At 45.6% G+C, this 27,194-nt stretch overlaps 2 protein-coding genes across 3 annotated transcripts; one reads left to right on the forward strand and one right to left on the reverse strand.

Moving 5' to 3' along the window:
* The first annotated feature begins 2,485 nt into the window (after positions 1–2,485).
* On the forward strand, positions 2,486–9,556 carry LOC118089548 (immunoglobulin alpha-2 heavy chain-like). The gene is made up of 3 exons (XM_035124330.2): positions 2,486–2,566; positions 6,627–6,983; positions 9,121–9,556. Exons 1-3 carry the CDS (start codon positions 2,518–2,520, stop codon positions 9,447–9,449), a joined length of 735 nt encoding a protein of 244 aa, XP_034980221.2. The 5' UTR covers positions 2,486–2,517; the 3' UTR covers positions 9,450–9,556.
* A 3,461-nt stretch (positions 9,557–13,017) lies between these two features.
* Positions 13,018–27,184, reverse strand: LOC118088882 (lysozyme C, milk isozyme-like). Of its 2 annotated transcripts, XM_035123033.2 has the most exons (4): positions 23,074–27,184; positions 22,163–22,321; positions 15,831–15,909; positions 13,018–13,708 (listed from the first exon to the last, which is right to left on the reverse strand). In XM_035123033.2, exons 1-4 carry the CDS (start codon positions 23,210–23,212, stop codon positions 13,642–13,644), a joined length of 444 nt encoding a protein of 147 aa, XP_034978924.1. In that variant the 5' UTR covers positions 23,213–27,184; the 3' UTR covers positions 13,018–13,641. The 2 variants fall into 2 exon arrangements, with proteins under 2 accessions (XP_034978924.1, XP_034978923.1); XM_035123032.2 differs by lacking the exons at positions 13,018–13,708; positions 15,831–15,909 and having other exon boundaries at positions 21,960–22,321.
* Between the last annotated feature and the right edge of the window lie 10 nt (positions 27,185–27,194).

Genomic DNA, 27,194 nt, shown 5'->3' on the forward strand with positions numbered 1-27,194 from the left:
AAACTATTGTTGCAGGATTGGATGGGAAATTATCGTGCATCCCATTCCATTCTGTGAGTGCCACAGCCTAGATATCCAAAACACTAGAAGGGAGTATTGGCAAACTTGTTTGTAAAACCAAAACTTCTTCTTCTTCATCATCATCATCATCATCATTAGGTGTGTGTACACACAAAAACACACGCAAGAGAGAGGATCTCCCCAAAAGCCCATTAAGGACTCGTGGAATGTAGACTGATAGTTGAGAGGAAAAACTTATTGTTCTTATTTGTTGTTTGACTGGATTTGTTCATGTTGTATTTTTCTAAATGCTCAGTAAGGTAAGGTAAAGGGACCCCTGACCATTAGGTCCAGTCATGACCAACTCTGGGGTTGCAGCGCTCATCTCGCATTATTGGCCGAGGGAGCCGGCGTATAACTTCCAGGTCATGTGGCCAGCATGACAAAGCCGCTTCTGGCAAACCAGAGCAGCGCATGGAAACGCCGTTTACCTTCCCGCTGTAGCGGTTCCTATTTATCTACTTGCATTTTGACGTGCTTTCGAACTGCTAGGTTGGCAGGAGCTGGGACCAAGCAACGGGAGCTCACCCCGTCACAGGGATTCGAACCGCCGACCTTCTGATCAGCAGGCCCTAGGCTCAGTGGTTTAACCACAGTGCCACCTGGGTCCGTAAAATATATAATTAAACCAGAGAGAGGGAAAAGCAGGAGGGGTAACAGAAATCCAGTTTGGAGGGGACATGGAATTAAGTGACTGTGAAACGACTATCGAGAAGGAGGCACACATCCATTCCTTCTCTCTTTTGCCAGCCAGTGCCCAGACCCCATCCTGCCTGTTTATTTGCTCTTGTGCTCTCTTGATAGGCACCTGCCTATCAATTATTCTAAGCCGCCTCCTGACTGAAAAAGGAGGTCTCTGAAGGCTCTCTATGGCCACACACCATTTTGTTTCAGGGCTCCAGTCTGATCGCAACCTCAGTTTTCCAAGTTCTGTACTGTTGCTTCTGAAGTCCAAATGGCACAGCACCTATACACAAAGAGGGAGGTAGCAGCAGATTTGGGGGGGGGGGGCAGAACCAAAGATTTACATAAGTTTCTAAAGGGTGAAATAGCCTGCGGAGGAAATGGAAAACCTTCGTAAACCGTCCAATAAGGGCTGAGGTTAGTAACCATAGGATGCTGGCTGACTGATGAGGAAAACTGGGTCATATCTGCAACTTAATTTGAAAGTACTTTTATACCACGTTAAAAAGCACGGCTTCCGCCAAAGAACCCCAGGGAACTGTCGTTTGTTAAGGGTGCTTAAGCAGACCCCCTATTCCCCTCATAGGTAGCTTTTGGAGGGGAGTAAGGGATCGCAGCACAAACTAGAGTTTCCATAATTCGTAGGGGGAATACATGACCATTTAAAGTGCCTTTAAACGTAGCATGCTGATGGGGTGTCAATTTTGTTGCAGGTTTCACTTGTACAACTCTGTTAATCAGCTAGCCTTGCTAGTTAGCTCAATTGGCTTTAATTCCTGGAGAATGCATGCAATAGTGTATGGGTGTATATGTACAGTATATGTATACTGTGTGTGTGTGTGTGTGTGTGTGTGTGGCTGTAATTGTGTTTTTATATTGTTTTTATGGGATGGCATTCAATTTTGTTGTACTATGTAAAGGTAAAGGTAAAGGTACGCCTGACCATTAGGTCCAGTCGTGACCGACTCTGGGGCTGCGCGCTCATCTCACATTATTGGCCGAGGGAGCCGGCGTATAGCTTCCAGGTCATGTGGCCAGCATGACAAAGCCGCTTCTGGCAAACCAGAGCAGCACATGGAAACGCCGTTTACCTTCCCGCTGTAGCGGTTCCTATTTATCTACTTGCATTTTGATGTGCTTTCGAACTGCTAGGTGGGCAGGAGCTGGGACCAAGCAACGGGAGCTCACCCCGTCACAGGGATTCGAACCGCCGACCTTCTGATCAGCAAGCCCTAGGCTCAGTGGTTTAACCACAGTGCCACCTGGGTCCCCGTTGTACTATGTACAATGACAATAAAGTATCTATTCTATTCTATTCTATTCTATGCTGCAGAGAAACATATTCTTCACTGCTTTAGATTCCCACCCCCCTTTTCTCATTTATGCTACAACTGAAGAATTCCAACAATCCAAAAGAAACCACTTTGAATTTACAGGTGAATATAATGGCCACATTTTCCAATCCCATGGAGTCTAGCTCTGCTTGTGAAGGAACAGAAAACAAATTCACAATGAAACATTGGGATGAAATCCACAGCTCTTCTGTGTGGCCACCACCAGACCCCCTCAATACAATAGTATGAACTTGCCAGACTCTTTCCAATGTCTGCCTCCAGCCAATGACAGAGCTGTACTGCGTGAACCTCAGGGAAACAAGCAGCCTCTAGGCAAATGCTTGCAAATGAGCAGGGTAGCCATAAAGCAGTGTGCATGGCGCATATGCGCTAGAAAGACAAGCAGTTTCATCATCAAACCACCTCCAAGCGGAGAAGGATGGGCTCTCATATCTTGTTGTGTCTCTCTTTGGTTCTCTCCATCCACGGTGAGTACACGCATAGCTGGTTGCCAAGCTAGAGAGTCTAAGAACTTGCAGTAGGCCAGTGGGAATGACGGGGAAATGAGGAATTTGGGCCTTGTGCTAGAATACAGAGAAAAGAGCATAATGTGCTAGAGAAATCTGCACATCTTGTGTCTTTCATTGGAGGTCAGGCAAGGGCCACAGCTATGGTCTAGGAATGGCAGGTAGATGTAAAGGACTTCAAAGGTTGGTGTACGCCTAGAAGGCTGGAGAGGAAAACCCACTCATTCAATCATCCCTCCATCTGCCCGCTAGGCACTTATGAATAGAGATGGTGGGAAAATTCGACTCAGTTCATATTTAAAGGCAATCCTATCTAGTCCCCACTTTCTAAACAATATGCATGCTGAAGTATAGCCACCCATCAGAATGCATACTTCTCCGATTTGTACAGTGTAGTTCTGCAGCCAAGTGATGTGTATAGAAAGGAACACTCTAGGGCAGAGTGTGCATAAAAATGCATATATCCGTGACATTAACATGCACAAATATATTATGTTCTATAACAGTGATGGCGAACCTATGACACGCATGTCAGACGTGACACACAGAGCCCTCACTGCTGGCACACGCCCCATCGGCCCATTCGTGCTGTTGTTGTTGTTGTTGTTGTTGTTGTTGTTGTTGTTTCCCCCATTTGTTCTCCTCACACTACAGCTTGTCCTGTCCCCGTTGTGTCCGCTGTTAAAACCCAGATCCTTTTTTTTTGTTTTTTGTTGCTGGTAGCCAGAGATTGGTTTTTTTAACCCTTTCTGTGCTGCTTTTTCTGGCGCTTTGGCAGACAATGATTGGGTGTAACAACGTCCATTTTTAACCCATTCTGTGCTGGGGGTTTTGGCGCTTTCGCAGACTACCGTATGTCGGTGCTGCGTGTTAGTTCCAGCGAAGGTATTTTTCATCATTTATTTCTGTTCCCTCCCCCCCCAAAAGCACAGAAGCTTTGGGGCACCCCCCAAAAAAGAAAAGCAACTTTTGCACCCCCAAAAAAACCTCCAAAACTTTGGTCAGCAACCCCCCCAAAAAAGCTCAACAACTCTGGGCACTTTGTGATAAATAAGGGGTTTTTGGTTTGGTTTGGTTAAATAATTAGTTTTTGGTTTATTAAATACAGTTATATATTACAATTATACATTTTTGTTATTTAAACTATAAATATCGCGAAATTATGGTTTTTTTCTCAAAGTGACACCCCACCCGAGTTATGCTCGGTTTTTTGGCGAATTTTGACACACCAAGCTCAAAAGGTTGCCCATCACTGTTCTATAATGTACAGGAGAAATTCACAATAAAATGCTGACAAGGTTTTTTAAATAAGAAAAAAATCACAAAATGATATGGAAAACTGAACTTAAGACTAGAAAAGTTAAAAACTGAACTGAAATGGGCAAACTGGCCCACCCCTTACTGAGTAGACTGAAACCATTTTTGAAATGCTGGCTCCGTAAGCGAAATGCACTAAATACAAGTGTGCAGACTGTCAAGCTGTATAAAATTCTTCAGCAGGTGTCACATCATGCTGTTTGATTTGGCACATTTCAGCATTTAGGTAATTAACATTCTAAATATAAGACACGTAAAGGGACTAGTCCTTACTTGTGATTGTAAGGAATCAGTCTTTCCAAGCTTTGTATATGTGCTCTGCTGATTTTGCAAACCGTAAAGTGGGTGTGGTGGAGATGGGGAACTGTGGACTCTGCGAAGGTCTCAGTGGTGAATGATGTGCAAAGGCAGAAACAACCTACTACTGCAGATTTCAGGCTCTGCTCTGCTCATTAGTTAAAGGGTAAAGGGACCCCTGACCATTAGGTCCAGTCGTGACCGACTCTGGGGTTGTGGCACTCATCTTGCTCTACTGGCCGAGGGAGCCGGCGTACAGCTTCCAGGTCATGTGGCCAGCATGACTAAGCCGCTTCTGGCAAACCAGAGCAGCACACGGAAACACCGTTTACCTTCCCTATTTACCTACTTGCACTTTGACATGCTTTCGAACAGCTAGGTTGGCAGGAGCTTTGACCGAGCAACGGGAGCTCACCCCGTCGCGGGGATTCGAACCGCCGACCTTCTGATCAGCAAGCCCTAGGCTCTGTGGTTTAACCCACAGCGCCACCCGCGTCCCACCACATTAGTTACGATCTGCCTAAAAGCTTTGAAGGCTATTTTATTGGGAAAGGCAACTGTTTTCAAGGAGAGTTGAAAATGGCAGGGTGGGTGCACTGGGCAGGATTCTGCTCACATTAGTAGAGCTCTTCACAAGGAACTCTGCTTGGGGGTTCCACCCCTCTCCGCCCTCTGTGCGCCATTGTGAAGTGGTGGACTTTGGGTTTTCTCACTTCAGTGGCGCCCTGTGCCACACCAAAATTCAGTGCCCTCGCCGCCTCTTGCCTTCCATTCTAAGTCATTGTTGCAGCATCACCTGCAGACCCCTCTCGGCTCAGTGCCCAGTTTGGACAAACAGGTTGCGCTCTCCTAAATCTACCTCTGCCTTGTACCCCTGAAATAGGCTTGCATTGACAGAATACAGCGTGACACTGAAGTTGTCCCATTATTTTCACAGAGTTACTGCCCCCTTATAATTTTTCTTTTCTTTATAGTTGAGATTTTGTTGTTTAGTCGTGTCCGACTCTTCGTGACCCCATGGACCATAGCACGCCAGGCACTCCTGTCTTGCACTGCCTCCCACAGTTTGGTCAAACTCATGTTCGTAGCTTCGAGAACACTGTCCAACCATCTCGTCCTCTGTCATCCCCTTCTCCTTGTGCCCTCCATCTTTCCCAACATCAGGGTCTTTTCCAGGGAGTCGAGTCTTCTCATGAGGTGGCCAAAGTATTGGAGCCTCAGCTTCACGATCTGTCCTTCCAGTGAGCACTCAGGGCTGATTTCCTTCAGAATGGATAGGTTTGATCTTCTTGCAGTCCATGGGACTCTCAAGAGTCTCCTAAATCTCAAGAGTTGAGATTTAGGTCCACTGAATTCAACCTACAGGTAGGTAGCCGTGTTGGTCTGAGTCGAAACAAAATAAAAAAAATTCCTTCAGTAGCACCTTAAAGACCAACTAAGTTTTTATTTTGGTATGAGCTTTCGTGTGCATGCACACTTCATCAGATGAATGAAGTTTGCATGCACACAAAAGCTCATACCAAAATAAAAACTTAGTTGGTCTTTAAGGTGCTACTGAAGGAATTTTTTTTATTTTGAATTCAACCTATTTCGGTGAACTGACATGTATGCAGCCATAGTGTGCAATTAATCCAACTCTCAGCTCTTTTGAGATGTGTTTCAGAGTCAATGTTGGATTATGATGATTATTAATATTAACCCCTTCCTAAACTACTTTGGTGCTAGTAATTATCAGGTTAAAAACAGCAAAGCCCTCCTGCAGGCTTACAATAAAAGAATGCCTCGATTGCTTTTTTAATATTGCTATCCACCTATTATATACTGAAGTCAGTTTACGAAACCATAAAATATCTTTTAGTAGCAGAAAACCTCACATTAAAACTTTAAAAAAACACTCATATATTAAAACCAATGTACAGTAATACAGCAAAAGGCAGAATAAGTCACTGGATCACTAGCCCTGAAAGACCATCTTTCAAAGGTGGACTTGACATGGCTCTCTAGCAACTGAAATACTGATATGCTGGCACACACCTTGTTCATACCACAGCTTTGAGGCAGGTACCCAAAAGGCTCTGCTTGAACCCACAGCCCATTGTGCCGCCTCCCTTTCACTTGCAGGAGCAGGGCTCTCATTCTTGATCTCAAGAAGAAGGTGGGGTAGCACACTTCTCAAGAGGGAAGTATCCTGTGATTTACAAACAAGGTTTTGTTTTTTGTTACTGTTACCGTAACATTTTCTCAAAATAAGAAAAAAACCCCTACATTTTCTATATTTTCTACCCCATTTACTATTTGTATAGAACACACATAAGCATATGTGTAAAAAGCATGTGTCAGACAGTGCACTCCCAATATAAGGCTGAAATTTTAGCTTCACAAGAGCCACCTGCTTCCCTCCTCGCAGGTGGAGCGTTGCAGCCTCTGCCCGCTCAGCCTCCGCAGGCCTCCTTTGCAGAGGGGACCACTGCTATCCTGCCGTGCCCTCTGGAGAGGGGCAATATCCAGGAGTACCATGCCTTCTGGTTCCAGCAAAAGCCAGGAAGTGGCCCGGTCTTTATACTGAAGCATCACATCAATGGCCAGGTAGAACGTGCTCCTGCATTTGATGAACGTTTTGTGTCCATCCGGGATGCCAACACCTACACCTTGCAGATTCGGAAGGTGCGAACGGAGGACAGTGCCACCTATTACTGCCTGGCAGAGGCAAATTATTTCAACACCGCTGTCTCAGGGAGTGGAACACAGCTCAGTGTCACAGGAGGTGAGTGAGAATACCATGGTTTAAGAGTGGAGCCCTTGGGCACAGGGAACCCAGCGTATTACGGGAAGCATGCCGGGGGCTTGTGTAGCATGGAAGTTATGAAGTGTGCCCTAGGAAATTCCCAGCTCATGTCTCGCTTCGGGCATGAATTCACAAAGTAGCCTTAGGCAAGCTGCTACGCCTCAGATTCGTGCTTGCAGTGTAGGAACAATAGCACTAGTGACCTTGTAGGGTTACTGTCAGGTGAACTGCTTAATATGAACACTCAGAAAAGTGATATCAGAAAATTGGGATCCAACTTATGCATTCCAATATTGCGAGGATTTCCACTTGTGCAGCAGAACTTTCCTCCTGCCTCTTCTCGCCTGCCTGCGCTCCCCTAATCTGCTCTGGAGAGTTGTGGGGGAACCCAGAGCAGATTTAAGCAGGGGCATGAGGGGGAGTCCTGTTGCACAAGCTGAAATCTTCGCCTTGACAGGAAAGTTACTTAGCACTTTGCTGCATATTGGCAGACTCCAACTCCCATCGTCCCTGGTCAATGGTTACACTGGCTGGGATAACAGGAGAAGCGAGTCCAACAACATTTGGAGAGCTGCAAGTTGCGGTTCGAGGACACCCCCCCCCCCCGCGCGCGCGCGCGCGCGAGAAATGAAGACACAGTGACACATGGATTTGAGTTAATGGGTAAAATAAGGCCACAACTTTATTGGTTAGAACAAGTGAGAGGTATTGGCTTAGGCATTGGACACCCTAGCAAGCATGACCCCACGCCGTTCTGCGGGGGGTCATATCAGGTTAACACCCCGAGGGAGGAGCCTGTTGATGCAAATACAACTGAAAGCTCCCCCTGGTGTCACCGGGGGTCGTGCCATGGCCCTAGCCTCAGTAGGGCATCGGATGGGATCCACGACCGCCGGATCCCTTAAGGGGATACCCCTATAAGAGGAGGGTTGGATGATGGCCACAACCAGTCCTCAAACACACCAGACGCTCCATATTCCAATGCCTAACCGCCAAATACCGAAGGAAGTTGTGACGAATTGCTACGAGGTAGGCGAAAAAACCAAGAGGCCGGTGCCAATTAGCCAAATGGATAAAAAAAAACTCCTACCAGGCCCCTTGGGCAACCAAGACAACCAACCGAAGTCCATAGCAAGGTCAAAGCACACACACAAAGGGAAGACCTAAAGGGAGGGTGGGCGGGAGATCCGTTGGGATGCAGCAGGAGGAGGAGGATTCCCCTGCTGCTGCGCAGATTTAAATGTCCGTAAAGCCCGCCCCCAGGCCGGCCCTATTGGCCAGCCAGCGGCTTGGTGCGGCAGCAGGGATTGGCTGCAGCAGGGGGCCGATACACGCCCCCCTGGTTGCCGCGAGGAGCGTGTCCAGCCTGCAAAGTCTCCCCTCGTGGAGGAGGAAAGATCTTCCCCAACTCTGCCCTATTCTTTTTGTCCTCTAATGCCCTTTCTCTACAGCAGCAGGCTCCATGTACGCAACAGATTGCAACGATGCCTTGCGTGTTCCCCTGAAAAACAGATTTTGGGTGCTGGGTGGAGGGAAGGTGTTAGAAAATAGAATAAGGGTTTAGGCATATTTACCTTTTGTCCCACTCTTTCTAAGCACAGGTCTGTGCTTTAAAGCTCTACATCTGAGCATCAGTTTGTTTGTTTGGCTTTTTTATGCCCTGGAGCATTCCCCATGAAAACCTGCTCTTTAAAGCTGAAGCGCAGCCAACGGCAATTGCCATTTGCTCCAATTCTGCTTTAAAGAGCGGGTTTTGGTGTGGAAAGCTCCGGACCCCCCCCCCCAAAAAAAAGAGTGATGGGATTGTGTCTGAAAAGTATGAAGGAAAGGCAAGTGTGGAGAAGCTCTCAGAGTGGAAGAGGAGCTCAACTACAGAAATGCTTGCAAAATCTCCACAAGAAAATCATCAACTCCAACCCATGCCTCTGGGGCCAAAATGACACATTAAGTTATCCAGGGTGGCTTTTTTTTTGTGTGTGTGGGCTCTGTTAAGTACTGCTGGGGATTCTCAACCAACTGAATGAACTTTGCTTGGAAACCCCCATTTAGCACCACCACCCAAAAATAACCAAGTCACCTGGATTCTGTGACCCACTCATGGTTTCTCTTTTCCCAGGCAAATCAGCAAAGGAACCGGCCTCAGTCACCCTCCTGTCTGATGCTTACCAGACAGCTGACTCGCCCACCGTCCACGCCTTGTGCATAGCTGAGAAATTCTACCCAGGGTTCCTAGAGATCAAGTGGAGTGAGGCTGGAGCCAACATATCAGAGGGGGTGACTACTGGGCCAGTGGTCTTGAACGAGGATGGCTCCTACAGCACCAGCAGCATCCTGAGCATCCCTCGCAGCCGCCTGACCTCTGACATCTCCGTCAAGTGCTCCACGTACCACATCGCCTCCGGAACCAGAGCGGAGCGGAGCCTGGAGCAGTGCCAGGGAAAGTAAAGGCCTGCCGAGATCAGCAGCACCCCTGCCATCTCCTTCTTCATCCCTCACAGCCAGAGGGGCAGCTCCGCTCCTTCTTTTGTGGTCCCCAATAAAGCCGCCTTCACATCCCTATTGTGTATCTCTAACCTCCATTATTGGTTGAACCTTGAACGGGCACAAGCCACCCACCTACCTACACAACCATTTCCGCTGCTGTGTACAGAATCTCACCAACCTCTGCTCATTTCAGAGGCCAGTTCCCAGGAAATCACATTGCCTCGAACCTGGAAGCTGGGCTGGTTGTGCTCATGCAGAGGTGAGGAAGAGGCTCTCAGCATGTGCTCAGAGGCACTCTCCTTTCTTATTATTTCACAGGTTCCAGAGCTGGACCCCAACATACCAAAAATGTCCTCAAACCAAGACATGACTCAAGTCAATATCTGAAGCTTCTTCAGTGAGAAATGTCCAGTCCAGGGCATATGTTTTTACGGTGTAGAGGCAACTATTTGGCTGTTGTTTAAAAACTAGCTGAAAGCCTGTCCTGTGGGACAAGCGGAGGCCGAGGGATGTGCCCATCCTTTATCCACACTCCCCAACAGCTGCAGGGCCGGTGCTGTCATTAGGCCAGGTAGGCAGCTTGCCCAGGGCGCAAGCATCAGAGGACCACAGTTTTATGCAGATTCATTTTTGTTATCTCTTACAAATTTCTAATAATATTTTACTTTTATTTTATATTTTGAAGAATCTTATCATTTAAAAGTAATTCATACATTATTAGAACGGTTAGCAACCGAGGGAGCGCCTTGCCTGGGGCACAAAATAGTCTGGGACTGGCACACACAAACCTTGCTTCCCAAATTTTGCTCTCAACCCATCATTATCACGGCTTCTTTCCCAGCTTCCCTATTCCACCCTGGCATTGACAGCCCCAGCAGCCAACTGGGAAAAAATTCCTCTTCTTCTCCTTCCTCCAAGCTGTATCCATAGGGAATATTTATTGGCTGCAGATCACTTCACACAGCACTGCTGGTCTCTCACCCAAAGCATGACAGCGGCTTTTGCATATGTTGATGTCGTGTGTTGCAGTCTTAGACCACTTTAACTGTCATGGTTTCCCCACAAAGAATCATGGGAACTGTAGTTTGTTAAGGGTGCTGACTGCACCGAGCTACAGTTCCAAGCACCCACAACAACCTACAGTTCCCAGGGTTTTCCATGACTGTCAAAAGGGTGCAATCAATAGTGCTTTAAATGTATGGTGTGGAATATGTGAGCAAAATGTTGGAATAGATTAAGAAAAGGTGTGACACCGTTTCCTGGACCTGCCTCTGTTGGGATAAGAGTTGGCAGACTTTGAAGCGAAGCTGTGCTCTCCCCCCCCCCCCAACAAGGGGAAAAGAAGCGAAATGTGGCTTAGAAACGAAATGTGGGTTAGACAATGCAGCAGGTTGAGAGTGGAAAGTGGAAAGAGAGTGGAAAGAAATATCGCGCACATTCAAAACTCAGGAACATTTCATAATTCAGAATTTGGACTCAAGAAACAGACTGAGGGCACGTGATGCTGTTGGATTAACAGGGGCAGCCCATAATTAGGCAGAGTGAGAGTGTCTCAGGTAATGTCTCAGGTAATAATAATAATAATAATAATAATAATAATAATAATAATAATTTATTTATACCCCGCCCATCTGGCTGGGTTTCCCCAGCCACTCTGGGCGGCTTCCAACAGAAACATTAAAATACACTAATTTCTTAAACATTTAAAGCCTCCCTAAACAGGGCTGCCTTCAGATGTCTTCTAAAAATCTGGTAGCTGTTTTCCTTTTTGACATCTGATGGGAGGGCGTTCCACAGGGCAGGCGCCACCACCGAGAAGGCCCTCTGCCTGGTTCCCTGCAACTTGGCTTCTCGCAATGAGGGAACCGCCAGAAGGCCCTCGGAGCTGGACCTCAATGTCCGGGCAGAACGATGGGGGTGGAGACGCTCCTTTAGGTATACTGGACTGAGGCCGTTTAGGGCTTTAAAGGTCAGCACCAACACTTTGAACTGTGCTCGGAAATGTACTGGGATCCAATGTAGATCGGCGGCCACATAATGCTGCTGGAGCAAGAAATGCTGCTGGAGCAGGAGAGGAGTGACAAGGATTGCATGAAGTGGGGCTTTGGATTCCAACCCCCTACCTAGGCCACAAACTCCACCCCTGCCTATATCATCTTCATCAGTCATCTGTAGTGTTTCCAGATGGATCTGGCCCTCCAAGGACAAGGTTACTGGTACCAGTTACTCACAAGGAAGAAGAATAAAGGAAGCATATGGGAAGCACTGGAATTTGCTTCTGAAGTGCCCCCTGAAGATGCGGCAGAACGATAGCATTTACCTCCCGTGTGGTAAAAATCTTCATCTGGTAATTCATGCATATGAACCATCTGGGGCCGGCTCTACCACTAGGCAGAGTGAGGTGGCTGCCTCAGGTGGCAGATACTGAGGAGACAAGAGTGGTGGCAGGGTGACAAAGCACAGAGAGCTGTGTGTGTTGTGCACAGACTGGTGTGCCCCTCCACAGGTGCAGTGGGGAATGCTTGTCCCTTCATCAGGGTTGAAACAAGATTTAACTGCCAGTCTGGTCAAATCGTGAGAGAGAGAGAGAGAGAGAGAGAGAGAGAGAGAGAGAGAGAGAGAGAGAGAGAGAGAGAGAGAGAGTCAGTCAGTCTGCATGTGCCACCTTGTCCACCTGAGGGAGAAAAGTACCTTGGGTCAAACCTGTGGGAACTGTTTCGAGAACATGTGTAAGCCAAGCTGTCTTGAGGGCTACTAGGAAGAAAACTGCACCCACTGGGGACCCTTGCACACCCAGTGAGAGAGGGAGTGTAGGGAAATCTCTGGGAAAATGGGATGGAAGGAGGGTGTTGGGAAGCAGCAAGAAAAGTGGGAAAACAACAGGCTGGGTTTAAAAAATATTGTTGGAAGTTTGCGGAAAAGGTGGGAGTGGGTTAAAATGTCTAATCACATGATTAAACATATGATTTTAGGCTGGATTGATTGGAAAAGTCCGACACTGGTATGAAATATGGAATTTGCTGAGATATCTGGGTAATCTGGGTCCAGGGGAAGGGGGGAAGAACGAAGTATTAAAATGGAATTTCATTTCTGGTAAAAATTTAAGTTGGGGAAATATAATTAATTAGAATATATGTATATAAAAATTGAGTTTATAGATAAAATTGAAAGGTGATAATTAGAGAGGAAATTTCAATTAATTTAAAAATAATTGGTATTATGTGAAAACTGTTCTATAAGGAATTGTAATAGGGAATCAATGAGGGGGGAACCGGGGAGTCCAAATGTTATGAAGATGATATAAGATTATTAGATTTTTTTTTTGCTGTAGCTGTTCTCTTTTTGTATTCTTGTTTTTGGCTTTTGTTATGGTTTTTTTGTGCTTTTTTCTCTTTTTGCTCTTTGTATTTTGTATGGGTTTTTATGTGTAAAATGAATAAAGATGAATTAAAAAAAGAAAGAAAACTGCACCCATATGTCTCCTGTTTGTGTATAGTTTGTGCCTCCCCTATTCTTAGTATATTGCCCTATACTCACAGGTCTCAAGGCAGCTCACAACAAAAAAAATCACAATATACACAAAATACATAACACAAATAAAAACAAGAACAACTCAATAACCCCCACCCTCCCCAAAACATTTTAAAAGGGCATCAGATGCCAATCAGCTGGAGGCCTGGTTAAAGAGGAACTTTTTTTTGCCTGGCGCCTAAAGGTGTATAATGAAGGTGCCAGCCAAACCTTCCTGGGGAGAGCATTCCACAAATGGGGAGATTCCAATTGCCCTAATCTGCATCAGAGATGGGTAGGGGACCAGTGTAGACGCCATGGATGCAAAGTAATTAAAAATGTGTGTACTTCATACATTTAAGGCACATGACTTCCCACCAAGAATCCTGGGAACTGTGGTTTAGTCCTCTGAGAGCTATGATTCCCCAGCACCATTAATTACAGTTCCCAGGATTTTTTTGGGGGGGGGTGGCTTTGAGTGTATGGTGTGTACACAGCATGAATTGCCTCTTCATTTCATATTTGGATTTTTTTTTAACCATCCAGGGAAATAACAGATATAAGAAGCATTTTACAAGAAAAAAACCCCAAACAGCTCTGTATTGATGACATGAGAGATAGCAAACAGAAGGTAGACAGGTTTTCAGGGCTTACACCCCTTCACCCACTCACTCAGGTCTTGATTTTCACAGTGCTTTTTCCACTCCCTCCTGCAAAAGGCAAATTGGAGAAAGAGGAAGTCTGTTATCACAATGGCTATTCCTAAGGGCAATTTTTCATGCATAGGGATCATAGCATTTTCTCAAACTACAATGCAGTTGCAGAACAAAGGGATTAAACCATAATCCATCATGGAATTAAGCATGGTTCAAACCACTAAATTCAAGAGAATTCTAGATGCAATTCCAGCAAAGCACACTTCCTAAGGGGTAAAAACCTTTGGACTGACTGGGAAAACATTGCTTTCTGAGTAAACATTCATAGGAACTGGTGGCAGGTGCACACACCCACACACCCCTCTTAGCAAGGGCATTTGGTGATTTTCATAATGGATCTTGGACTGCACCATTAATTCATAATGTGCTGTTTACACTGAAGGCTCCTGGCTTCCACCTACTGCTCCGTGTACAAGGGGTGTTCCCAGGATACACTGGAATTATCAGGTGCAAATTAGAGGAAGAGTCCTGGGCATTTAACCATAGCTGCCAAGTTCTCCCTTTTTTAAAGGGAAATTCCCTGATGCTGAATAGGCTTCCTCACGAGAAAAGGGAAAACTTGGCAGCTATGCATTTAACAGTTATGAACAGGAGATAACTTTGGCAAGTGAAGCTTCTTTTGTCACTGCATAACAATACCTGCCAAATTTCACCTACACAGCTATTCAAAAATTGTCTGTGGTTAGGGTTGCCAGACTCAATAGTGGACAGGACTTCTGTGCCTTTCATTGCCCTGATCTTTTTTGAGTCTGGAAACCTTAAAGAGACTGGTTTCTCTTCAAGGTTTCCAGACTCAAAAGAGAGTGGGGCAACAAAGGCACAGAAGTCCTGTCCACTATTGAGTCTGGCAACCCTATCTGTGGTTTGTCCTGTTCTCCTAAACATCCAAGTGAGAAGGCTTCCCCCATTAAGTTGGGTTTGTGCTAACATGACATCCTTACACCAGTGGCATTTTAGCTTGTAATGCCTCAGGAGAGTGATCTGCGCTATTTATCTTATGTTTTGTTCTCTATATGTTGAAAATATTGCACAAGTAAATTCAACCAAACCACTCAAGTACACAAGAATTCCTGCATGTGTTAAGGAGTCCCATCTTTGGTTAACCACCTGCATCTCTATGACACGGTTACCAACTTTTTTCTGTCAGGGCTCCTGTGCCTTTAGCTTCTGTGTAGTAAGTTAGAAATCAGCAGCTGTGGGTTTTTCTGGAACGGCAATTCGGTGATAGAGAAATCTTCAGCTATGGATTCCTGCCTGTTTCCAGGTTGTGAAAGGCACTCACTGGGATGATAAGACTTGGCAACTCTACTAACTGGTTTCCTTTGATGCCTCTGACTTGGGCAGCAAGCAGGAAAACAAAAAGTGAGCTTCTCTACTCCATTAGAGATCCAGCTTGTTTGAAGCTGAATGATTGATCCAGCACTGAAATATGAGAATTTATTAGATCAAGCAGGGGAACCAATGCTGTTGAACTCCAGATCCCATCAACCCCAGCCAGAAAGACCAATGGTCAGGATTATGGGAGTCCCAGCAGCTTCTAGAGGCACACAGGACCCCCATGTCTGACTTGGATTTTTTAGTTAAAAATAAATCAAAGCAGGCCTGGGTCCTGTGCTTTTAACAGCAGCCTGGCACACATAAATTAGGTCTGGGGAGAAGATGTTCCTGTCATAAACTGATAGGAGAAATGTCACCTGCTTGAGACCAGCATGTAAGGCTGTTGTAAAAAGCAGTGGGGGTGTCTGTCCAGACTATTTCAGCAGGAAAGAGAAGTACAGCTCAAAGAGAGAGCAGATCAGTTTTGGTAACACTGGAACAACCAGGCGAGGGAGGTGTTTGCAGAGTTAGCCCCTAGAGCAGGGGTAGGCAACCTAAGGCCCGGGGGCTGGATGTGGCCCCAATTGCCTTCTCAAGCCGGCCTGCAAATGGTCCGGGAATCAGCATGTTTTTACATGAGTAGAATGTGTCCTTTTATTTAAAATTAATCTCTGGGTTATTTGTGAGGCATAGGAATTCGTTCATCCCACCCTCCCAAAAAAAATATATAGTCCGGCCCACAACATGGTCGGGCATTCAGCTGGGGGGGGGGGGAGAGAACCAGAAGATGCTCTCATACCAGGTCCCCATGCCTTGGGGATCTTTCACAATCCTCTTGACACATACGATATCATCGTGAATATCATTATTCAATAAACCTAGAAAAGAGAATGAAAATGTATGAATGGAAGGGAAAGTCGGTGATTATTATCACAGGGTTAGAATAAGAATATTCTTATTATCACAGGGTTAGAATAAGAATAAGACAAGTTTAAGACCCAGGTGGCGCTGTGGTTAAACCACTGAGCCTAGGGCTTGCTGATCAGAAGGTCGGCGGTTTGAATCCCTGCGACGGGGTGAGCTCCCGTTGCTTGGTCCCAGCTCCTGCCAACCTAGCAGTTCGAAAGCACGTCAAAATGCAAGTAGATAAATAGGGACCGCTACAGCGGGAAGGTAAACGGCATTTCCATGTGCTGCTCTGGTTTGCCAGAAGCGGCTTTGTCATGGTGGCCACATGACCTGGAAGCTATACGCCGGCTCCCTCGGCCAATAATGCGAGATGAGCGCGCAAACCCCAGAGTCGGTCACGACTGGACCTAATGGTCAGGGGTCCCTTTACCTTTAAGGCTAATTGCAGAATCAAATCTTCCTAGGATTGCCACCTCTAACGGCATCCTTTCGCAATCCCCATGTAGCAGGAATGGAAGCAGCCCACTTACTCTCTCCCATTCCTCTCATCAACAAGGGTGGGGGTCAGGGGTGCCAACTTGAATAAAATATTGTGGGGCCCTGGTAAACTCCATCCTGCATAATCAATCACATGATGCAACACACGCACACCATTTGAATGGCAATACCCATCAACTTTTGGGGGGGGCCCTCAAATATTTTATTGGGGGGGCCAAAGACCCCTTGGTCCCTCAGAGTTGCCTCCTATAGGTGGGGTGGCCCATGCCATGAAGCAGGGTAAACCGGCCTGCTTTAGGTAGCGCCCAGGAATTGAAATAATTGGAGGTAGGAAATGGTGTCTGAAATGTATGGCAATATTTTTTTATTATTATTTTAAATAAACTTTATTTTGTATCACAACAATTACAGTCGATCACAATAAAAAAAAACAAATTACAGCCATGAAAATGTTGCAGTTGTCTTATTTTTCCCCCTCGACAACCCCCTCCCACCCTCCCACCCTCCCCTTCCCTACGAATTCTCAACCTGGTCTGAACTAATGCCTTTTATCTTCCTTTTTCTTTTTGATCTACATACCTTACTTTAATATTTACAGTAATTTCATATCATTCTTCATATCCATCAAGTTTCCTAATTCAATCTCTCTTATCCTTCTACAGTTGACACTTTATATTTCTAAAATAGAACCTTTAAACATTGGAGTTGAGATTTAAATTCTCTACTTTAGTTTGCATATAGTCTGTAAATACTTTCCAATTATTTTTTGAATCGTCCTCTTTTATTCCTTTAATTTCTTCATATTTTATAGCCAGATTATAGTAATTAAATAATTTCTCTTGCCAATCTTCTTTTGTTGGAACGGTAGCGGCCTTCCAATTTTTTGCAATTAACACTCTTGCGGCAGTTACAGCATAACTTATACAACATCTATCTCTAGGTTTGACATCTTCTGGCAACATTCCTAAGAGGAATAATTTAGGGCATTTCTTAATGGGATATTTCAAAATTTTCTTTAATTCCTTGTAAATTATTTCCCAAAACACCTTGATTTGTTTGCAATTCCACCACATGTGTATGTGTGTTCCAATTTCCTGGTTACACCTCCAACAGATGTTGCTCAGTCCTGGGTATATTTTTGCCAATTGGCAAAAATTGGTATGGCAAGATTTTTAAAGTGTTAGTTATTTGAGGGTTAAGGGAGCAGAGGCAGTTTTAGGGTAGTGCCACTGGCTCCGCCACTCTGGGTGCTGCTGGCATTGCAGGGGGTGTTGCAACAATGATGTAGAACAGAGCACGAGAGGTGGGGGTGCTGGATTTTAGAGTTGCATAGGGTGCCACTGAAATTTGAGAGCCCAAAGTTCACAACTCTAGACCTTTGGAATCTTTTGGACTCCTTTTCAGGTGGCAACATGTCTTGGGCTACCACAGTTCTTCCTCGTCTGATATGTAGCACACCTGGAAATATGCTTGTTGCTGCAGGAGGGGCAAGTAAATAAAGCAAACAGATGAAGAGGAGCCATGGTTGCCTTCTCTCCAACATAATATTTTTTATTAAAAATATATATACTGGGTATACATTGCTTTGGTTTCTAGTATTAAACTGGCATTTGTCGCTGGCCACAACTTTTAATGAATGAACGGCATTATTCTATCCCTGAGTTTCTAGGGTGAAAGGCAGGGTAGCCCCTTATGCACTGCCAATACAACAAAGGAAATGTATCATCAGCAGAGAGACACTGATGCTCTCGTATATGCTAATGTTCATATAGAGATGCAGATTTAGAAACAATTGCAACAATTTAAATAGAAATACATCTCTCCGTGGTATAGCAGGGGAAACTGTTGATCAAGCAGTGCCTGGTCAACCTGCTACCAAGTTGCTACCGGCTGATGGGCATCTTCAAGGCTCCTGTGCTCTGTCACATTTTAGGATTCTCTATCTTTACACTGCGTGGGGACCCAGGTGGCGCTGTGGGTTAAACCACTGAGCCTAGGGCTTGCTGATCAGAAGGTCAGCGGTTCGAATCCCTGCGACGGGGTGAGCTCCCGTTGCTCGGTCCCAGCTCCTGCCAACCTAGCAGTTCGAAAGCACGTCAAAATGCAAGTAGATAAATAGGAACCGCTACAGCGGGAAGGTAAACAGCATTTCCATGCGCTGCTCTGGTTTGCCAGAAGCGGCTTTGTCATGTTGGCCACATGACCTGGAAGCTATACGCCGGCTCCCTCGGCCAATAATGTGAGATGAGCGCGCAACCCCAGAGTTGGTCACGACTGGACCTAATGGTCAGGGGTCCCTTTACCTTTACCCTACACTGCACTTGGACTGGGCCGCCCTTCAAGTTAGAGGACTGTCCTCTGAAAAGTAGGAGAAATGGCCACCCTGTGTTGACATATATACCTATTTCTGCAGGCTCTGCAATATAAAGTATATCATTGAACGCACAAAAATGGGATGTCATATCCAATAAATAGGTACAAATTCAACCAACCTGTGCACAAGTTTTGGAAAAGTCTAATGTGCAGGACTCCAGTCCCTCAAGCACCGCCTCTGCCCACATGACTTGTTCCATACCCTGCATTTTTCATCGGAGGCCCTTCTGCGTGTGCCACATGCAAAGGAGGTGTGGAGGGTGGCAACACGAGAAGCCAGCAGTGAGTGGCTCTCCATTTATAGAATGTTCTCACCAAGAAGGCCCACCTGGTTTTAGGTGCCAGGCAAAACCACTCTTATTCACCCAGGCCTTTGGATTTTAAATTTTCTGCTTTTTCATGGGGAGGGTTTGAATCAGATCACTTTTCTATATATTACTTGTGTATTTTAGATTGTTTTATCATAGTTTTAAATGTAGCTGCTTTTCTGGGAGGATGAGGAGAACAACTAATACAGATACCGGTAATAAATGATAATGGTAAAATAAAAAAAATCCTTCAGTAGCACCTTAAAGACCAACTAAGTTTTTATTTTGGTATGAGCTTTCGTGTGCATGCACACTTCTTCTTCATGCACACGAAAGCTCATACCAAAATAAAAACTTAGTTGGTCTTTAAGGTGCTACTGAAGGATTTTTTTTATTTTGCTTCGACTCAGACCAACACGGCTACCTACCTGTAACTAGAAATGATAATGGTTTTAGCCATTTATTTATTAAAAGTATTTATAAACCATTACACATTTAGGAATGCCCCCAAAGTGCTTACATAAATTAGCAGCAGTAAATCACAATTAAGCTAGACTCTTTTGAAGACTCTTTTTGGAGACTTGATGCAGCCACAGAGTAATAAGCAACAAATTAGGAAGTCTCCAACTGGAATCTATCTCTGTCATGAACCAACTAGATGGCCTTGTGGAAGCCCCTCCCTCTCAGACTCAGTCTCAACCATCTGTAAGGGGCGATCTTCCATGGGAGGGGGGTTGTAAAGGATTACAGATAATACCTGCAAACTGCTTTGAGCACCTGAAAACGCTATAAAAAGATATTGGGCATTTTATCAGCTGCTAAGATGTCAGTAGCCAGCAAGTGGTGCTGTTCCAGCACACTTTCTCTATCTCAGTGTTTCCCAAAGTGGACGATACGGGCCCCTGGTGGGTGCTGGAACGATCCAGGAGGGCAGTAGTAGCCTCGGGTGCAATTGGGGAGTGTTGAATAAAAATAAGGGGGCGGTGGAAGCATAAAGAAGAGAATATATTTTTGAAAAACTGTTTGTACATGTTTCATCTGTTGTGTAATGACGTTTACGACCAGATCAGGCACCGTTGTGGGTAAAGGTAAAGGCAAAGGACCCCTGGGTGGTTAAGTCCAGTCAAACGTGACTATGGGGTGCAGTGCTCATCTCGCTTCAGGCCGAGGGAACCAGCGTTTGTCCACAGACAGCTTTCCGGGTCAGGTGGCCAGCATGACTAAACCGCTTCTGGCGCAATGGAACACCATGACAGAAACCAGAGCGCACAGAAACACTGTTTATCTTCCCACTGCAGTGGTACCTATTTATCTACTTGCACTGGCATGCATGGCAACAACAGCTCCCCTGGATCCAGCGGTTATGCTTAGAGGCAAGGAGTTTTCCTGGACTTGGGTGAACCCTTTCTAGCTTCACCCAGGCCTGGGAAGCGGATCACAGCTGGCCTGCCTATTTGGCCAATTGCAAGTAGACTGCACCCCTTCACTTAAAGAAGGTCAATCTCTGGGGGGGGGGGGTGCTGAGTATTTTATTATTATTTTTCTGAAAAGGGGGCAGTAGGCCAAATAAGTTTGGCAACCTCTACTCTGTCTGAATGGGGGAGCTTGCTTTTAGATAAAATTGCTGAAAAGCTGACTGTGTGGATGTAAAAACCAGGGACAGGACACTTTGCCCAGTTCCATCACAATGGCCAAAATGCTTTGTTACTAAAGATGGACAAATCTGTCCGTTTTCCAAGTGTCTCATTTTTCCAAGCTTAAATTCAGTTCTCCGCATTTCCACAACATTATGCAATCATCACCACCACCATCACCATCCTTGTGAAAATCTGCCAGCATTTTAGTGCTTTAAGGGTTGTTGTTAGGTATTGCAACAACTAGATTATGAAGCACTTGTAATGAGCGCTTGAAAGCACATTACAAAATATTAGGCACTTGATCAGCTGCTAAGGTATTAGCAGCCAGCAGGTGGTGCTGTTGTAACATACCTTCCTTACCTGAACAAGGAAATTGTTGGTAGATGATAACTGCTGAAATGGCAAACCTTACAGTCTGCATGTAAAAATTAGGGACAGGACAGTTTGGCTAGTTCCAATGTAATGGTAAAAACACTTGAATACAAACCAAATAGCCGGGGTGGTGGTGGAGGTGGAATGGCAAAAGCTCAGCATTTGCTCCAGCTGCCAGTCTTTTGCAGCCTATGAACTCTTATGAAATGGGCTTACTGGCATTCTGAATTTGAGTAAGATACCCTTTAAAAAAAGAGAACATCTTCCGCCTACATTTTTGAGCTTGATGATTATGTTTGGATGTGCAGTATTTAGCATTTTAAATAAAGGTAAAGGTAAAGGGACCCCTGACCATTAGGTCCAGTCGTGACCGACTCTGGGGTTGCGCGCTCATCTCGCATTATTGGCCGAGGGAGCCGACGTACAGCTTCCAGGTCATGTGGCCAGCATGACAAAACCGCTTCTGGCAAACCAGAGCAGCACATGGAAACGCCGTTTACCTTCCCGCTACAGTATAGCGGTTCCTATTTATCTACTTGCATTTTGATGTGCTTTCGAACTGCTAGGTTGGCAGGAAGCATTTTAAATATAACAATATTAATTTATATTTTTGAGCTGCATTGTTGTGTTTGGAAGGATCAACATTTTAACATAAAAATACGAATTCAGCAATGTGTTATTACTGACAAGGCTAAACTGTGCTTATTAACCTAAGAGGTATTATGCTATTAAATCAAGCTCTGTTTTAATTTTAAAATATAAAACAAAAAAGTCAGGAAAGGCCAGTAGTATGTATCCCTAGGAATGGGAGGCTGTGACTCTCCAAAGTTTTTGCTTCAATCATCCCTCACCATTGCCCATGTTGGGTTGGGGCTGGTGGTAGCTTGAACAACATCTGGACAGCACCAGGTTCCGCACCTCTAACATAGCATTTAGCAAGCTGTTCCATTTTCTGCAGCACCCCACCATTTTGCCTGTCCCCTCTGGCACAGTGCCACCTGCGGCCGGGGGTGGGGAGGCAGGAAGGAACTCACCTGCGCAAGACATGGAGCAAAGGTTCTCCGAGAGGGTACCTTCATCTTTACACCACCAGCCATTGTTGATATGGAAGATGCCGTAGTCTTTAGTGCCATCCTTGCGCCTGTCAATAGCCTCTGTGTCAAAGCCAGTCTCAAAAAACGACATGCAGATCCCTTCAGGGAGAAGAATGGAAGTTACACTCTGTAGTAGCGGCCAATTTACTCTTCCAAAAAGGCTGGGGATGGGAGCAGTTGGAAAAGGAGGAGCTGCAATCCAGGGGCAAAACTGCTGCAGATTACTAAAATTATAAATCACGTTTCAAAAGACCACCAAATCGGCACAAACTTTAATCAAATTTTCATTGGATTGAAGTTTGCTCTGGTTTAGCACTAAATTTGGAGAGAGTTTTGGGGGGAAAGCGGCGAGGCAAAGCAAAACAGCCTAGAAAGCATGAGACAAGCGGAAAACCGCTCAAACAGAAGTGTGCACAAGCCCACAGCCAAAGTCTGCCCTTTCAGCTCTAAGACATCTTCTGGGATGTGCTCCTGGGTGAATCAATTGATGTGTGCTGTAATCTCACCCCCCCAAAAAAACACCTTTTTTCAGGGTGCAAGAGCACAGCTCCCAAAATGGCCGCCACGATCTCGTGTGAAAAAACAGGATGCCCCATTTTTTCTGAGGCGCTTGGTGGGTATGAAGTCTTAGTTCCTCAAATACATGTAGGGAAGGAGACATTTGCTAGTTTTTCTTTCACTCCAGCACATTTTACAAATCATACAAGAATCCTCCAAATCTGGGGTATGACCACCCTCTTGTGGACGTAGAGACAAGGAAATGATGTCTGGAAAGACCATGGTTGTTATCTCTCTCCTTCCTCCTCCCCACAACATTTGAAGTATGCTCTGTGTTGAGAAGCTGCACTCACAGTTGGCCAGGCTGTACCCCTCATATCCATCCAGTCCGCTAACTTTCAGCGCGTGGAACAACTCGCAGCGACCAAAGATCTTGGCTTGCACAGTGACTGCAAAGCAGGTGAGGAGGAGGGTCTGTAATAAGTGGATCATCGTCTTAGCTGCTTACCTGGGAGGGAGTTGACAAAACCTCTGAAGTTAACTCCTTTAGGGAGAAGCAGAAAAACAGGAAGGTTGGCTCAAACAGGGAACAAGAGACATAGTGTTTTAAGAGTGACAGAGGTTGGAAACACCCCTGCCTTCTCAAAATAATACATTTTTTTCTGTCCTGGGCAATCTCTGGGTGGGTTTTTCAGCATTCAGTTGTACCAGGAAAATGTCAGCTGGAATGAACACTTTTTGGCTAGTACCAGTGTTGTCACCAATCATTCCCAAACCCATTCCTTGGGATATTTATGAGGGATGAACTTATATACTGTATGTATAAATGCCCATTTGAAGCTCTAAAGCAACAGGGATGGGGAAAGTGTTCTTGGACTCCAACTCCCATAATCCCTTCGCATTGGTCATGCTGGCTGAGGCTGATGGGAGCTGGAGTCCAACAGCATCTGCAATAATAATAATAACAATAACAATAACAATAATAACAATAACAATTTATTATTTGTACCACGCCCATCTGGCTGGGTCTCCCCAGCCACTCTGGGTGGCTTCCAACAAAGATTAAAAATACAAGGGCACACGTTCCCCATCCCTACTTTTAAAAAAAGCAGATGGTTGGGCTGAAGTACAAGGCTTTTCATCTATCTTTCCCTGACCCTTCAAATGAGTCTAGCTCTCAGTCTCTTCCTTTGAGGTAGTAGGGAGAGAGCTGCATGTTATGTCAAAGGTAAGCTAAGGCAAGGTGCAGAGAAGCCGCCACCTTTACCAGGTGCGCAATGTGCTCAGCCACCTTGTGATTTTGAGTTGGAAATATGCATCAGTATATAACTGTCCAACTTCCACTCATCCACATCATCTGAACACAAGCAATGCCCTCCGTTGAGGAGCTACATTCACAAATGGCCTGGATATGATCTTAGGCACACAGACTCCCAATCTCATGTTACTTGTATAGTATGAATGTGGATATGAGGTTTCTTTTTGCAGAGGAAAAGCAGCAGGTGGGAGGAGGCCTGCTTCACCCTTCCCCTAGGCCAGGGGTGGCCAACTCCCAAGAGACTGCGATCTACTCACAGAGTTAAAAACTGGCAGTGATCTACCCCCTTTTTGGGGGTTCAGGTCAAAGTTGTTGAGTTTTTTCAGGGAGGAGGTAAAATGTTGAGCTTTTTTTAGGGGAGCCACAGTTGTTCAGCTTCTTTGGGGGAGCCAATGATCTACCAGTGATCTACCGCAGACATCCAGTGATCTACCGGTAGATCACGATCTACCTGTTGGACATGCCTGCCCTAGGCACTACTTTACTCCTACTCCTTCCTCCTACTGCTTTCTTTTCCCAGCTTCATCAAAGGCCAGAAAAAAAGCACAGCTGGAAGAAAAGTCTGAGGGAGAAAGTGGTAGGCAGGATTAGATGTCACCCCTCCCACCTACTGCTTCTCCCCTTTCAGATGCTCCCTCTGTTGGTTAGGATAGAGCCCGGCTTTGCCAATAGAATACGGATTTCTAGAATGAGATAATGTGCTACCTGGTGATAGTGGGATGGTTTCAGAAACTGGGCAGCAGTGAAAGTCAACAGTGAGGAGTCATCTGGCAATAAGGCAAGATCTGAGACTAGGCTGAACCACAGGTGGAGAACTGTCTGTGACAACTAGTCTTCAAGGTACCCATTACTGTCTCAAACACCAATAGCTCATGTGACACCATGAAAAAGGCAGGGGACCGGGCCTAAGATCACAGCCTTTCTAGCGAGTGGCTGCTATGAGTCAATACAAAGCTGCCCAAAACTAAAAGATAAGCAGTGTAAGATGTACATTTGGCAATAAGTTGCCAAGAAATTTAATACCATTTCAAGGAAAGAAATACTTAAGCATCCAGCCTTTGCTGTTCATTTCAGGGCATTTGGATTCTTTGGCCTAGGAGCCCAAATGGTGCCAGATCAGTGGAAGTAGCAGGTGGAAAAGGAGGATGCTGAACCTTCTGCCCCTGCTTTTCCCTTGCAACCCTCCCTGCGCCATGAAACAAATATACCTTTGGAATCCCACCCAGGGTAAAAGCACCTGGCGGAGGAAGTAACCAGGGAAAATCAGAGCATAGGTTGGCAGGGTTAGGCAGCACCTGCCCATCACACCTGTGAGGTGAGTCACAACCTCCCCTGCTGCTTTTCAGCTTGTAGACGACAAGCTGGGTTCCCACACCCAGCCCTACTGCCAGCCACATGTTGCAAGGCCCAGATTGATCAGGCAGAATACTACCTGAACTTTTCTTCCTTAGATCTTTCCACGGGGAAAAGAAGCTAACAAAATGGCTAAGCCTAGCAGGTAACTCTATTTTTTATTTTTGGTTTGAACATTTATTTTATGGAAAAAGACGGGGGATACTTTAAAGAGCTACATACATAATAAATGAAAACAAATACAAACTCTGGGATGGAATGCCCCAAAGGTCTGTGATTCTGAACCACTCTGGAATCCTTTTGCCCCACCCAGTTCCCAGTTTCTGTTTCCAGACCTTGCTCAAGTGATTGCTTCATATTCCACCAGAGGACAGGCATGGCTAGCTCCAGAGGGTAGCAAGGGTGGGCATCTGCTGAGATCCCAAGACCACCAAGGGGCCCATTGCTCCCATTTACATTATGAGCACCCAAAATAGTGGTGGTAGAGTGTGGGAATTCCTGTTCTGTGCAGCTGCTTGTGCAGCTTAAGGGGGTACATTGAAGGTACCTTTCTGGAAGACACACACCCCTTAAATCCTGGGAGAGGAATAGATATAAATAATAATAATAATAATAAATTTTTATTTATACCCCGCCCTCCCCAGTCAAAAACCGGGCTCAGGGCGGCTCACACCAACAAAACCACAATAAAACATAAAAACAATTAATTAAAATACAGATTAAAATACAGTATTAAAATTTAAAATGCAGCCTCATTTCAAGTAGTCCATAAATCCAGGCCATGAGGGAGGAAAACACCGGGGTCAGGCTAAGTCCAACCCAAAGGCCAGGCGAAACAGCTCTGTCTTGCAGGCCCTGCGGAAAGATGACAAATCCCGCAGGGCCCTGGTCTCCTGGGAAAGAGCGTTCCACCAACTTGGGGCCAATACTGAAAAGGCCCTGGTTCTAGTAGCAATATTCCCAACAAGATTTAAAAACCCAAAGCAGTGAATTTTAAGAGCGTTTGTTGGAATTGCTCTCTTTTCTTATGCATTGTAAAAGGAAGACAAATATCACAGATGTAGTTGCGTTTGCCCTCTCTAAATGACGTGCTTCCCCTCGAGCTTCCCAGCAGATGGGGCTGCAGGACAGCTTCCAGAGAGCAAAAGCTAGTTACTGTTCCCAAGTCCCACCTAGGTATCCCCATCACCCAGTTCAGCTCACGGTTTGCAAGATGAGGATGAGATCCTACCAAGCTGGCCAGGGAAGCAAGGATGTCCTTCTTCACAAGGGGAAAAGCAGAGTGGGAGAGGCCAGGGAAGCCACTGTGGCTTTTGCATGGAAGCTGCTGCCATCAGGTTCTGACCCCTCTTCCTCTTCCATTTAGAACTTTCGAGGAATTCCAGAACTTCCTGAAAACTGTCTATGAGATCATTTCATCTGAGGACACAAGAGGCCAACCCAAAGGCACTGTTTACCACAAACAGCGCTTTCAGGTGCAAACGGCAGGCAGGACAGGAGCGTTGGGGGATGGGGGTGCTCCACAGGAAAATACTGTGGGCCCCAATTCAGATCTAGCTGCTTTGTCTTTAAAATTTAGCATGCTGTTAGAAAGAGTCTGAAGACACCGTCAGCTATTAGATTGCAAAGCTAGCTGCCGGTCATATATGTTTATTGCAACAAGGCATGAAAAAAACCCTCAAGAAATGTTTGTGGATGTACGTGAACAAGCGTGACACACCCCACTCCAGAGCTCAGAATATCCAGCCAGCTCTGGTTTGTTCTTTCTGGACAAGTAGCTCCTCTTGCCGTTCTCCCCACAAC

Source organism: Zootoca vivipara, chromosome 16 (assembly GCF_963506605.1).
Source record: "Zootoca vivipara chromosome 16, rZooViv1.1, whole genome shotgun sequence".
Taxonomy (NCBI): domain Eukaryota; kingdom Metazoa; phylum Chordata; class Lepidosauria; order Squamata; family Lacertidae; genus Zootoca; species Zootoca vivipara.

Excerpts from the sequence above, each read along its gene's own strand:
- LOC118088882 (XM_035123032.2), bottom strand. The coding sequence starts at position 23,212 with ATGATCCACTTATTACAGACCCTCCTCCTCACCTGCTTTGCAGTCACT. Across the intron at positions 22,322-23,073 it reads GGGGTACAGCCTGGCCAACT|GGATCTGCATGTCGTTTTTT; the intron begins GTGAGTGCAGCT and ends TTCTCCCTGAAG.
- LOC118089548 (XM_035124330.2), top strand. The coding sequence starts at position 2,518 with ATGGGCTCTCATATCTTGTTGTGTCTCTCTTTGGTTCTCTCCATCCAC. Across the intron at positions 2,567-6,626 it reads TTTGGTTCTCTCCATCCACG|GTGGAGCGTTGCAGCCTCTG; the intron begins GTGAGTACACGC and ends CCCTCCTCGCAG. Across the intron at positions 6,984-9,120 it reads ACAGCTCAGTGTCACAGGAG|GCAAATCAGCAAAGGAACCG; the intron begins GTGAGTGAGAAT and ends CTCTTTTCCCAG.